We start from the raw sequence: 12,394 nt of genomic DNA, 5'->3' as shown, positions 1-12,394 counted from the left end.
CAGACCATTTTTTCCTGATTGTTAATGGCAGCAAAGAACAAATTTCACAAATATTTTAAAACCTAGCATTTTAAAAAGTAATGAAATGGGAACCCATGGAGTGAACTCAAGATTCTGTAGTGCAATTTTCTACTCTAACAGTTTGCAGACGAGTGGCTGTTAGTCACTGAAAAGTATGATGCTGCACCCCCTGCATGCCACCTTTGGAGTCTTTGTGGTAAGCCATCTGCCACAGTGGTTTTCAAACTCTCTTTTACCACCAACATCAGATAACATCTCCTGCAGTTTGCTAAAAAGCAAAATTTTGACTGTTATCCAAAGCTTTTCTTTAAATCACAGAACTAAATGGTTCAAACCCAAAACCAGGCTCTCCTCGCTTGAGGTGACAGAAAAGTGGGGGGTTTCTTTCTCTTCTCCCCTCTGAAATATTTCTTGGGAATGCTACACACAAATACAGGAACAATGTGTTTGCCAAACTCAGACCAGACCTGAAGTATCATTCAGTGACAGTAATACATACAAAAAAGCTTATAAAAAACATACAAGATTTTATCAAAAATGTTCATGTAAGATTTTGCCTAAAGTGCATTTCAGCATATCAACAAAAATAGTAATTGTAATGCAGCTTCCCAATGCATGAATATTATTTATTTTGCTATTTTACTATATTGCTTTCTATTTTACTAACAATGCTTTTGTTCTATATCCATGGATTGGTTATATACACTACAAGGCATAATTCAATCTTCTGATGTAAGTTAACTGCAAATCTATATTACCTATTGGAATAGCAAAAAAATCCAACATCCTTTCACATTTGTCAGTCGGGAACATCATCAATGCACTATTTTAAGTCAGTTAAAGTTGTATTTAGTTTATAAAATTAGTTTATTTATGGTTATATGAAGTTTATCCTAGGTAAGTGACTAAAGGAACATTCAAAGGAAAACAATCTGACTTATCTTGATCACCTATCACTGGACCAAGAAAATTTAAAATTCGTAAATTAAAAATGAGAAATTATATACAGTATTTTAAACAGTGTATGTGCAACAATCAGCTGACAAACTTGGAAATGTATCCCAGTTTTAAAATTTCTGGTCAAGGTATGATGAAGCTGATATTGAACAGAACAGTCCACCTCACAATCAAGCTCAAAATGAGTCACCTTATAGTTTTCTTGATTTATACTTAAAAAAATATACAAGGCAATGCATTTACATTCTATAGAGCAGAAGATAAGCATTATCAGTAGTTCCACAAAATTTTCAGTGTCAGTTATACCTGAGACTTGAAACAATGGACCTGTCATGTATCAGAACCTTTTTTTTAATTGCAAAATAAAACATTAAATTCTTTAGTTCTCCACAGAAATGACACAGAAAGACAATGCAAGTTCTAATAATTATCACAAATATAATTACATTAATGTCACAGGTTCCTATACATGCTTGGTGTTACAGCTCTGCAGAGTGTCTGTCTGCAGACAGAAAATATTCCACTGTGGTCAGATCCCAGGCACTGTTGGGCCCCCAGAGGGTGGCTAGTGGGTGACCAGTTAGACAACAAAGAGCATGGTTAAACTGCATGAACACAGTTTAACAGTGCCTTGTTAATACCATTAAACAGCTTCCAGCACCTGAGCAGCTTGTTCAGTCACAGCTATCCTTTTACAGGGCAGTCTTGCACTGTAAAGGTATATGGCTCATGTTTGGCCAATGCAAGTGATGCTGGCAATCTGTTTGATCAGTAATGTACACTAAAGATGATAGTGAAGTTCTGCTTTCAAAATGGCCCTCAAAATTAAACTCATTTATATTAGCCACTTAGGTCTTTACCATAGAAGTACTACTTAAAGTTCTCAAGTTTTTCTAATATTCTTCTTGCATACCTATGCAATACCAAATGCAACTGGCAAGACTAGCATTCTGCAGCATTGCCTGATCTCATATACTATTAATAGTATAGTAAATTTATAAAATTGTCAAGATACGTATCTAGAAACTAAATTCTAAGGGGAGCATGGTTTATTCTCTAAATTCCACAGTTTTGCAGGGGTTTTCATTTCCAGACTGAGAAATCTCTGCAGGTTTTGTTTTTGGGTTTTTTAAGGAATATCTCCAAGCCAAAAGCAGTCTAAATAAAGGTCTAAATCAATAAGCCTCCATATCAAAGTGATGTAGCTAATTAGTATGTCCTCTGTGGCAGGGGGTGTTTGTTCGTTGGTGGTGAGATAGATACATCAGAGGAACACAAGCTGGTCACCCAAGAAGCAAAGTGTTGTTGCACTTTGGAAGCAGCACAACTTTTTTTTAAAAATATATGAAGCAATCATATTTAATTTCCCCAAAAAACATGCCCCAAGAAGCATTCAAATGATTGCATGAGAGATAAATGTAAATACAGAAGGTAGAAAAGAAATTTTAACTTAGTCCCTCAGTCCGAAATAAGCACACCAATCACAAGGCTAGTGGTTACTTTCATAGAAGTAGAGCCTCCTTTTCTCTAGACTTAACCCCAGCTTCCTCAACTGCTCCTTATAGTCTCAAGATCCTTCACCAGCTCAGTTACCCTTCTCTGGATATGCTCCAGCACCTCAAGGTCTTTCTTGAATCGAGGGGTCCAGAACTGGACACAGGACTCAAGATGTGGCCTCACCAGTGCCAAGTACAGGGGAAAAATTACTGCTCTGGTCCTGCTGGTCACACTATTCCTGATATAAGCCAGGATGCCACTGGCCTTCTCAGCTACCTGGGCACACTGCTGGCTCATGTTCAGCCACTGTCGACCAGCACCCCCAGGTCCTTTTCCACTAGGCAGCTTTTCAGCCACCCTTCCCCAAGCCTGTAGCGCTGCCTGGGGTGGTTGTGACAGAAGTGCAGGATCTGGCACTTCACCTTATTGACCCTCATACCACTGGCCTCGGCCCATCGATCCAGCCTGTCCAGATCCCTCTGCAGAGCCTTCCTGCCCTCCAGCAGATCAACACTCTCATCCAACTTGGCATCTTCTGCAAACTTACTGGGTGTGCACTCAATGCCCTTGAACAAATCATTGATAATAAAGGCATTAAACAGGACTGGCCCCAACACTGAGCCCTGGGGACAGAACTAGTGACCAGCTGCCAACTGGATGTCGCACCATTCACCACCATTCTGTAGGCCCAGCCATCCAGCCAGCTTTTAACCCAGTGAAGACAGCACCTGCCCAAGCCATGGGCTGCCAGATTCTCCAGAAAAATGCTGTTGGAGACAGTATCGAAAGCTTTAGTGAAGTCCAGAACTTTGGAATACAGAATTCACTCTAAAGACTTACAACTCCACCGAACGTGAAAATTTTTTTTTAATAGATGATCTTTGAGACCCTGATCAGAAACCCAGTAGCCATTACTTCTCTCATTTACCTTCCCTTTCACCTTATCTGATGTTGGATCCTTCTCTCAGACAGTTTCAGAACAATACAGGAAAGCAGGAATACATTTAACATGACTTTCCATTGTGCTTATTTCCTTATACTTCATGTCTGTGTTTCTTTGACTCTACATCTCCGTGATACTTTTTAAAATGGGAAAACCAAGTTGTCTGGCTCAGCACCAGAATATGAAGCTGAAGTTGCCACATCTCAGGCCAAAGCCCTAAGTCAGTTACTAGTTGTTTTGTAGTTTGTGCTGCAGACTTCTTTTATTTACATTGTTAAATTTCTAGCTTTTACTCTGCAAACTAATGAACATTTGTGAAATCACAGAACTTCTTACAGTGCAATTTTCTTGGGTTTTGCCCAGTCATAGAAACTATTTGTCAAATACATCTGAGAGTCTAGACCATATTAAAAGAAGCCTGATTATTACTAACCCCAGCTTACACAGTTGTCAAGACAACAGTGAATATCATCATTAACGGGAACTGTTTCTATCAGACTGGAAATCACAGTTGAAGCCTCACTCCCTTTTTCATATTATCCAAAACTATATGCAAATATACAAATGCAAAAGAAAATTCTAAAGGAACTTTGGTATCTTTTATACTGATTCAAACAGATAAGCAAACTTTCTCTTTCCTTTCCCATTTCAAAGTACAAATAAATATGTTTGTATTTTCCTTTAATAAGACTATACAAAAATATTAAGCTTTAATTTTCACTTCCAAAGCTTTCACACCTACTAATTCAGTCAATGTTCACAAGTAGACTGTATACATATCCACCTACAAGTAGGACCCATTTACATATTAATATCTAACCAGTCTCACTGCTCACTGTCATGAGCCACCTTGGTGCCTTACCAACTCAGTTGATAAGTTAACAACTGCAACACTAGATTCATAGGATGTTTCTGTTTGAAACACTATGGCTTCATTTGTCACCAGGTTCATAAAATGTACACTGGACACAGATCTAAAACATATTACTACTATAGTGTTCAAAAGCAATCTATCATTTACTGGAGTGGTGACGCTCTGAAGGGTTGTGCTGCTGTTCAGAGGGACCTTGACAGGTTGGAGGAATGGGCCTACAGACACCACACGGGAAGGAAGAAAAAAAAAAACAAACCAAAAAAAAGACAAGTGAAATCCTGCCCCTGCAGAGGAACAACCAGGCACCAGTACAGGCTGCAGCCCAACAGCTGGAAAGCAGCTTCAAAGAAAATGCCCTGGGGTCCTGGAAGACAAACTGAACAGGAAAGGCCAGCAGCACCCTGGGCCATGTCAGGTAGAGCATTACCTGTAGGTTAAGGGGGGGAGATCCTTCTCTGCTGCCCAGTACTGGTAAGACAGACCTGGAGTGCTGTGTCCCGTGCTGGATTCCCCAGGACTAGGGAAACATGGAAGTACAGGAGCGAGTTCAGCAAATGGTCACTGAGATGATTATAGGATTGGAGTTCTGTCACACAAGGAGAGGCTGAGAGAGCTGGGGACATTTAGTCTCGAGCAGAGAAGAGTCAGGGGGGAATCTTATCAAAATGCGTAAGTACCTGATGGGAGGGAAAAAAGACAACAGAGTTAAACTCTTCTTAGTGGTGCCCAGTGAAAGGGCAGGAAAGTGCTTTTTATTGTATGAGCAGCAAAAAATCACAGGAATTTTCTACACAGTCTCTGTAACAGAAACATGACCTTTGAAATACCAAAGCTCCCTCTGCTATTCAGTGTTGATCACCAAAGAGTTGTCAGCTCCTAAGTTTTTAAAATATTATCTCTGCTGCGTCATGTATTGCAAAACATTACAAACATGAATGCTGCTCCAGGACAGTAGCAACCTTTGCTGGAATCTGATTTGCTGGAAATACTAAAAGTAGCTTCACATGCCAAAAGTTCCGCAAATCTTTATTTTAAATCACTTTCCATTTACTGACACTACACAAAAGGTTTATATACACAGGTGACTGACCACAAAGGGAGAAAACTCTAAACATATGAAACAAAGCAAGCATAAAGCAAAAATCACAGGAAACAACAGGCACAACCTAAAACATAAGGAATTACAATTAAAAAAAAAAAAGGGAGGGTGTTGTTGCTGTTGGGGTTTTTTGTTTTGAGTTTTTCTGTTGTTTACTGTGAAGATGTTTGACTAGAGAGCCTGTGAAGTGCCCATCCTTGGAGATATAAAAACCTGTTTGGATGTAGCCCTGAACAACCTGCTCTACTTGACCCTGCTCTGAGCAGGAAAGATGGTCCAGATAAATGATGTCCAAAGCAGAGCGTGCACAAGGCAATCCATGTCAATGTGGTAAGAAAATATTTTCTGTACAATTAACAAATATTTAAAAAAAGAATTTATATAGTCTTTATTTCATTTTTATCTCATCTTTTGCTTTTGAATTTCTATTCTTGAGTGTGTTTCATAATGCACATAAAATATTAGTACAGTGGTACATGTACAACATACACATATTGGGGATGTATGCTCAAAAATATTTTGCTGCTACACAATCAAAAAAATGTGGAGACCACTGGTCTAGATCATCTCCAACAGTCCCTTCCCAATTTCACCAAGTCTGATTCTCTCTCTTGCTAACAACAATGGATGCCTGTACACAGAGTAAAGAGATTCAGTAGAAAATAAAATTTCCTGCCTGTCTCTTGCTTTCTAAAATTTTTTCTTCACCTTTTTAAACCTTACCTTCATCTAATTTGATATTAACAATTGGGTTTGGATTTCTGCCTCACTTCTACTAGAAGATACTTTATAATATGGGGTGTGGTGGTAATTTTTTTTGTTGTTTTTTCTTTGATTTTAAGGCTCCTCGAGGCTACTTTACCCTGCTTATCCAGAGGAATGGTTACTGCAGCAGTCCATGTTCTGGTTTTGCCACCTATGAAAAGACTACCAGTGTCAGCATACAGTTAGCTACACCACTTCCTCCTCCTCAAACACTTATCTCCTCATAGCAGACAAACCAGTCTAAAAGCTCTTTTAAATTTCTAGATGAAGCTTTACTGAGGATTGGGATCCAGATTTTTCACAGTGATTATATATTATAAACAAATTGAGCCTTGTTTAACAACAGCTCAATGCTCTTACTTATGCAACTTAACACTATAGGTATATTGCTATGCTATTTTTCTGCCAAGTTACTACAAAAAATACCCAAATAATTTATCATATACACATTCAAGGTATGTAAAGCAATAGTCTGTCCATTTATAAACCCCAATTCAAAAAAATCAATCTATCTTTACTGTTTACTTCAGCTTTGCAGTTACATTAAAATATAGTAATAAATAAAACATTTAGAGTACATTAACAAAATAAGCAAAACATGAACTGAATTGAATGCATTTATGATTTTATGTGCAATCACAAATAAATCAAATTCTTACAATATCACTCTATAAATTGAATAATGGCAAACTACTATCAGTTCATTATCTCATTCAAAATCTAAAATAACATGTAAAGTAGAACTAGAGAAAGTTCATAGGCTTTATATGATCATTTGAAAACCCTTCAGAAAGTTTATTTTGCATACATCTATATACATAAACAAGAAAGATAATTTTCATGTAATCCTTAATTTGAATACTGAAGAGCTGGAAAGAGAACAAGACCTTTCTTGGATATTAGTATTTGTTTATGCAGAGCACAGTGATACTCTTAGCCTAGAAGTGTACTGAAATCCATATTAAATTGACCATTTTTCTCAAAGATGAAGTTAAAATGGAAGGTCTCGTTCCAAACAGGAGCACTGGGGAAAAATGTTCATTGTATTTCTCATCTGGCAGACCAGTAGTACCACTCTGGGAAATCAGAGAGAATTTGGGCAGACTGCCCACTCGACTTAAGGCTCATCTGAGATCCGCATATATCCACTTAGTTATCCAACTAGGATTTTTCGTTGTGGTTGTTTTCATGCCCACATGATTTTAGTGTTTTTGTGCAATGTGCAACTCTCTGCACACGTGTCCCTTACCAAAAGGAGGCAGGTACCTCATAGTGAGGTCAGCAAATCTATGTCCTCCCACGCCTGGGCCAATGTCCGCTGTCATTATGGGAAAGCAAAGTGAACTCTAATCTATAAAAATGTACCATTTGAACTACATATGCTACAGATAATCTTGGGATCCAAGCAGAAAAAATGCAGCTACGCAGTAAATGTAGCAGTTGAAAGAACTGTACAGCCTGAAGCAAAAATTGTCTTTTACACACATTTAGAAAAATACGCACAAGTACATGCATAGACCTCTCTAAATTAACCTTTTTACCACCTTTCATGTGGTGCTATAGCACATTATAAAGCCATACTTTATAACAGTATTAATTTAGTAAGTCAGGTATTTTCTCTATCAAAAAAAACCACAAAAACCTAAGAAAACAACCAATCATATAATATTGACTGCAATTAAGAGAATTCCAGCACTGCACAGTATCTCTCACACTTCACAATCAATAACTGTTTCTCTGAATGGCTTGCACACCACCAGAAATAGCCAGGATACAAATTTATTAGAGAGTAAAGTGCTTTTTATTGTATGAGCAGCAAAGAATCACAGGAATTTTCTACACAGTCTCTGTAACAGAAACATGACCTTTGAAATACCAAAGCTCCCTCTGCTATTCAGTGTTGATCACCAAAGAGTTGTCAGCTCCTAAGTTTTTAAAATATTATCTCTGCTGCGTCATGTATTGCAAAACATCACAAACCTGAATGCTGCTCCAGGACAGTAGCAACCTTTGCTGGAATCTGATTTGTTGGAAATACTAAAAGTAGCTTCACATGCCAAAAGTTCCGCAAATCTTTATTTTAAATCACTTTCCATTTACTGACACTACACAAAAGGTTTATATACACAGGTGACTGACCACAAAGGGAGAAAACTCTAAACATATGAAACAAAGCAAGCATAAAGCAAAAATCACAATTAGAAAGGTGAATACCACTAGTGAATATCACTATTTTTACAGTTATTTGCAACACTGGTAGTTGAAATGTTCATTTGTAGGTAATGAGAGCAGCTTCAAAAGAGGTAGGTTGCATTTCAAGTCAGAATACCTTTACAAACCACTCATGTACATGAGACAAGAGCCTCATGAACATAAATCAGACATGAAAATCACATCATTCACACATGTCTATAAATTTAAAGGGATTATGAAACACAGTCAAAGCATATAGGTGCATTTAGTTTTCCAAGAAGATTCTCACGGGGTTTTGCTGTTGTTTTTACTTTTTACTGCACTAGTGCAAGTGTAAGAATTTACTCTGATATCAGGCAAGTGAAATGAAGCATTATGTTTGCATCATTACATTTTATTATCCAATTTCAAAACCTTTAAAAGTACAGGTTACTATAATTTTCTGATTCACAGATAATACTATAAATAACATCTTCCTGATTATTCAGTGAGTTACTTTAGAAAATCTGTATTCAACTCCACCACCTTTCAGCATAGTAAGCATTCCCTTTTCTAGACACTACAGCTGGCAAGTTTCTTTGGAGTCCTGTACCCAGACATTCCACAGTGCAGGTAAGGATGGCAGAAGATTCATGTACTAACTAATTTTAACCTCCTCTAATAAGTATTAAGTGTAACTATATGAGGATATTAAGAAAAAAATACATCTCTACAATACATAAAGGACTAGTCAGATTTTACCATTCTATTATCAAAACCAAAATCATGTAAATCTGATGATAAAATCAGAGTACACAGGAACTACATACATAAAAATCAAATCCAATTTAAAGCAAACACAGGTTTGTTCAAACACCATTGTACAACTGCTTTAACACTTACAGAATTTAGATGAACAATATTTTCATTCACTCACAATTTAGTATAAATATAAAGCAAGGCACCCCTTAAGCATTTTAAATAACAAATTAAACATTTACATTTTTTACTGTGCAGTCAGGCTTAACATTTATGCAGCTTCAAAACCAAAGTACAGCCTCAAGGGAAGCCTCTCCACTGACAAATTAATACCTTAGAGAATAGAGCTGAATGGTGGCAATGAACTCATTTGTTCCCCCAATAATGAAGAATGACTCTTTCTTTACCACATCTGTGACTGTTGCTATGGTGACCCAGACTTACCTCATTGCTTCTCGAAGTGCTCCTCGCTCACTAAGAGTCGTGTGCTTGATGTCATCAAAATTATTTTCCAGTTTCTCACAGTTCTGCAACAAATGGACATATCCATGTAAGGCTCTTAAACAGTTCATTGTACATTTATTAACAGCATTCAACATCACGCAAACAAAACTGATTTATATTATGTTATGTCAAATTATGCATTCTGTTTTAATTACATGGGAGTCATTAAGAAGACATTGAGAACTCAGAAATAAAGTAAACATGAATATTATATATGGTTGTCATGGAAATCATCTTATAAATGTTCTATAATAAAATTTACAGAATTTTTACTTTTTTCTTCTCTGAAAAAAAAATTTTTCCTTTATCTGTGTGCAAGGTTACAACAACACTGTACACATAGAGATGAGAAGAGAAACCTAAACGAGCATTTTAGAATTATAATGGAAGTTATAAACGTTGTCCCAATAAAACAGGCAATGTTGTTGGAACAAACCAGTCATATTTAATTCCTATTTAATTAAATTTTTAAAACATAACAGAAACTGAAAAGATTGATGGTTTACAGACAACCCAACCTTTATGTTTTTCCATATTAGAGCTCTCTATTTCTAAAAATAATACGAAGCCAACAACTTTGTGACAATAAATGAAGCAAAACTTTGCTATATTCTGTAAATTACTACTAAATGTGTGACTGGTTCCATTACTGCATAGCCCTGATCCTTTTCTTCCGCTGTCAGAAAGACAGTAAAATTGATTAACAAGATGCCGGGGAGTACAGAAATTTTTATCTGTGCAAAGTGAGTGTGAAATACCAGCAAACAAGAATTCTCTGATTATCTGCATCTTCCATAAGATTTTTATATTCTCTTGAGGATCCATCAATACAGGAGGCTTTTAGATTACCCCGTTCTCCACAGCAACTTTCTCCAATACCAAAAGTTACCTCTGGGAGGCATAATTTTGCCATATGGGTGTAATAGACACACAAGTTGCAAGCAGAACAGTTACTATTGCTAACAATCTTGAAGACAGTATTGTCATGTTCTATATGCAGCACCTTTAAAGAAATTATGTGCACTATTATTCGGTCATATTGCTTTCACTATTCTTAATATCTGAATTAATTTTGAAGACCACATCTTAAAAATAGTTATAGTAAATACAATAAAAGTTACCTATTGTTATTTCTTTTGTGTATTGATTCTTCATTTTTATAATTACATTCAATTTGAGGCTACAAAAGCATTACTGAGAAAGAAATTATTAGATACTTACAAATGACCTAGCAAGATATTTTAGCTTGTCCAATTAACATTTAAATCATCATTATTTTTAAATAAGATTACAGACTTTTTAATACAAAGTTTTAATACTTTAAAAATACATTTCTGAGCAGAAAAAAATCAACAAAGCTACACATATTTTCATCTTTTGACATCTTTTTCTTTTTTCTCCTTTTTAAAAGCTATGCATGTAGCAGTAAATCTTATCCCACAGTTAATGTGATATTTTTTCTTTGTTTATATTACAAACAGTTGTCCTTTGTATTGCGAAATCCTACTCCAAAACTCAAAGGGATTGCACAAGAAAGACAGGGAAGCTCTACAATGAAGTATTCCATTATTTAGATCAGCATATATTGACCTTCAGCTCCAAGCACATATAGGCAGGTCAGTCACTTAAAATACATAAAAGAAATCCAAATCAACAATACTAATTAATGAAGAATTCTTGATTCATCAGTACTAAGCTGCAAATATCTGTGCAAGCAAAATTAGATCTCCCATCCTCCAGGAAAACAGGCCAGACGAAACATAATATTGTTGGAAACTTGGAATATTGCTCCAAGTGCCAAAAGAGAAAAGCCCATGTTTTAACAATCATGTGTCACCAGCACCTCAGGACAGGTTCAGAAAATCTGAGAATCACACAATTCCTTTCTCTTGACCTTGTGATATAAGGCATGTAGAAATGACAGATGATCACACGGATTTTTATCAAACACCACTAAATCTTCTCTATATTGTACAAGCTAAAATAAGTGATCCTGTACATGTGGAAAATGCTGAAATGAGTAAGTTCAGTTTGTATTTCTTCTCTGTCTGTACAGATCATACTGTGTTAATCAGCTGAAGAACAACAAAAGTGGACCATATCTAAAGAAAATGCTGTGATCATGTAGCCTTACACACACAAATACTCCCCCTCAACTATGCACCCAATGCAAAACTGGATAGCCCAGAACAAAAAAAAAAAAAAAAAAAAAAAAAAAAAAAAAAAAAAGAAAAGACTTGAATAATAGATGTGGTACCAATTCATTTGCCAAGAAAAATGAACTGACTTCTACCATTTCTGAGAACTGTTTCTGGACATTATCTTTCTCAGATACTTTCAGCCTAATAACTCTCATGCAAGGTACAACAGCTGGACAGCAAATCATAGAATTATTAGGAAAAACTGAACTAAAAACTGACCTAGAAACAAACTCACGAAGGAAGACAACCTCATAGGGCTATATCATCAGTTAGTGCATACACACTGAACAGGCGAGTAAGCAAGTGTTGATCATACCTACTGCTTTTCCAGTCATCCAAGTATGCTTGATCCTCTCAGAGGAAAGAGAAAAGGGTGTCTGAAATACCAAATATAAGCATAGCTACAGGTGTATAGATGGCACTTCATGTGTCTGAGTACCAGCTCGCATGCTTTGCTTGCAGATCATCTGAAAGCATCTCATTTTGTAAGAACATGAATGAACTTGTAAGCATGAGAATACTCCAAAGAATGTCTGGGAAATGATGAAACTTTGGTTGACCATGACCAAGGCGAGCTTTACATTCTTAAGTACTAAATCAGT

General features: G+C 36.4%; 1 protein-coding gene across 10 annotated transcripts in view; it reads right to left on the bottom strand.

Moving 5' to 3' along the window:
• Positions 1 to 12,394, bottom strand: part of DPYD (dihydropyrimidine dehydrogenase) — a 337,796-nt gene that overhangs the window by 281,589 nt on the left and 43,813 nt on the right. For 9 of the 10 annotated variants that reach the window (XR_010432716.1, XM_064664686.1, XM_064664689.1 and 6 more), the window contains one exon: positions 9,532 to 9,614. Coding sequence is in view for 8 of the 10 variants with exons in the window: in XM_064664686.1 (XP_064520756.1) it covers positions 9,532 to 9,614 (83 nt within the window). In the remaining 2 variants the exon portion in view is untranslated. Of the gene's footprint in view, positions 1 to 4,719; positions 4,970 to 9,531; positions 9,615 to 12,394 lie in introns of those variants that run through there. The other variant, XM_064664693.1, reaches the window with a different exon arrangement.

This window comes from Pseudopipra pipra, chromosome 9, assembly GCF_036250125.1.
Source record: "Pseudopipra pipra isolate bDixPip1 chromosome 9, bDixPip1.hap1, whole genome shotgun sequence".
NCBI lineage: Eukaryota > Metazoa > Chordata > Aves > Passeriformes > Pipridae > Pseudopipra > Pseudopipra pipra.
Note: the sequence above shows the minus strand (reverse complement) of the source record. Positions and strands in the feature narration are given on the sequence as shown.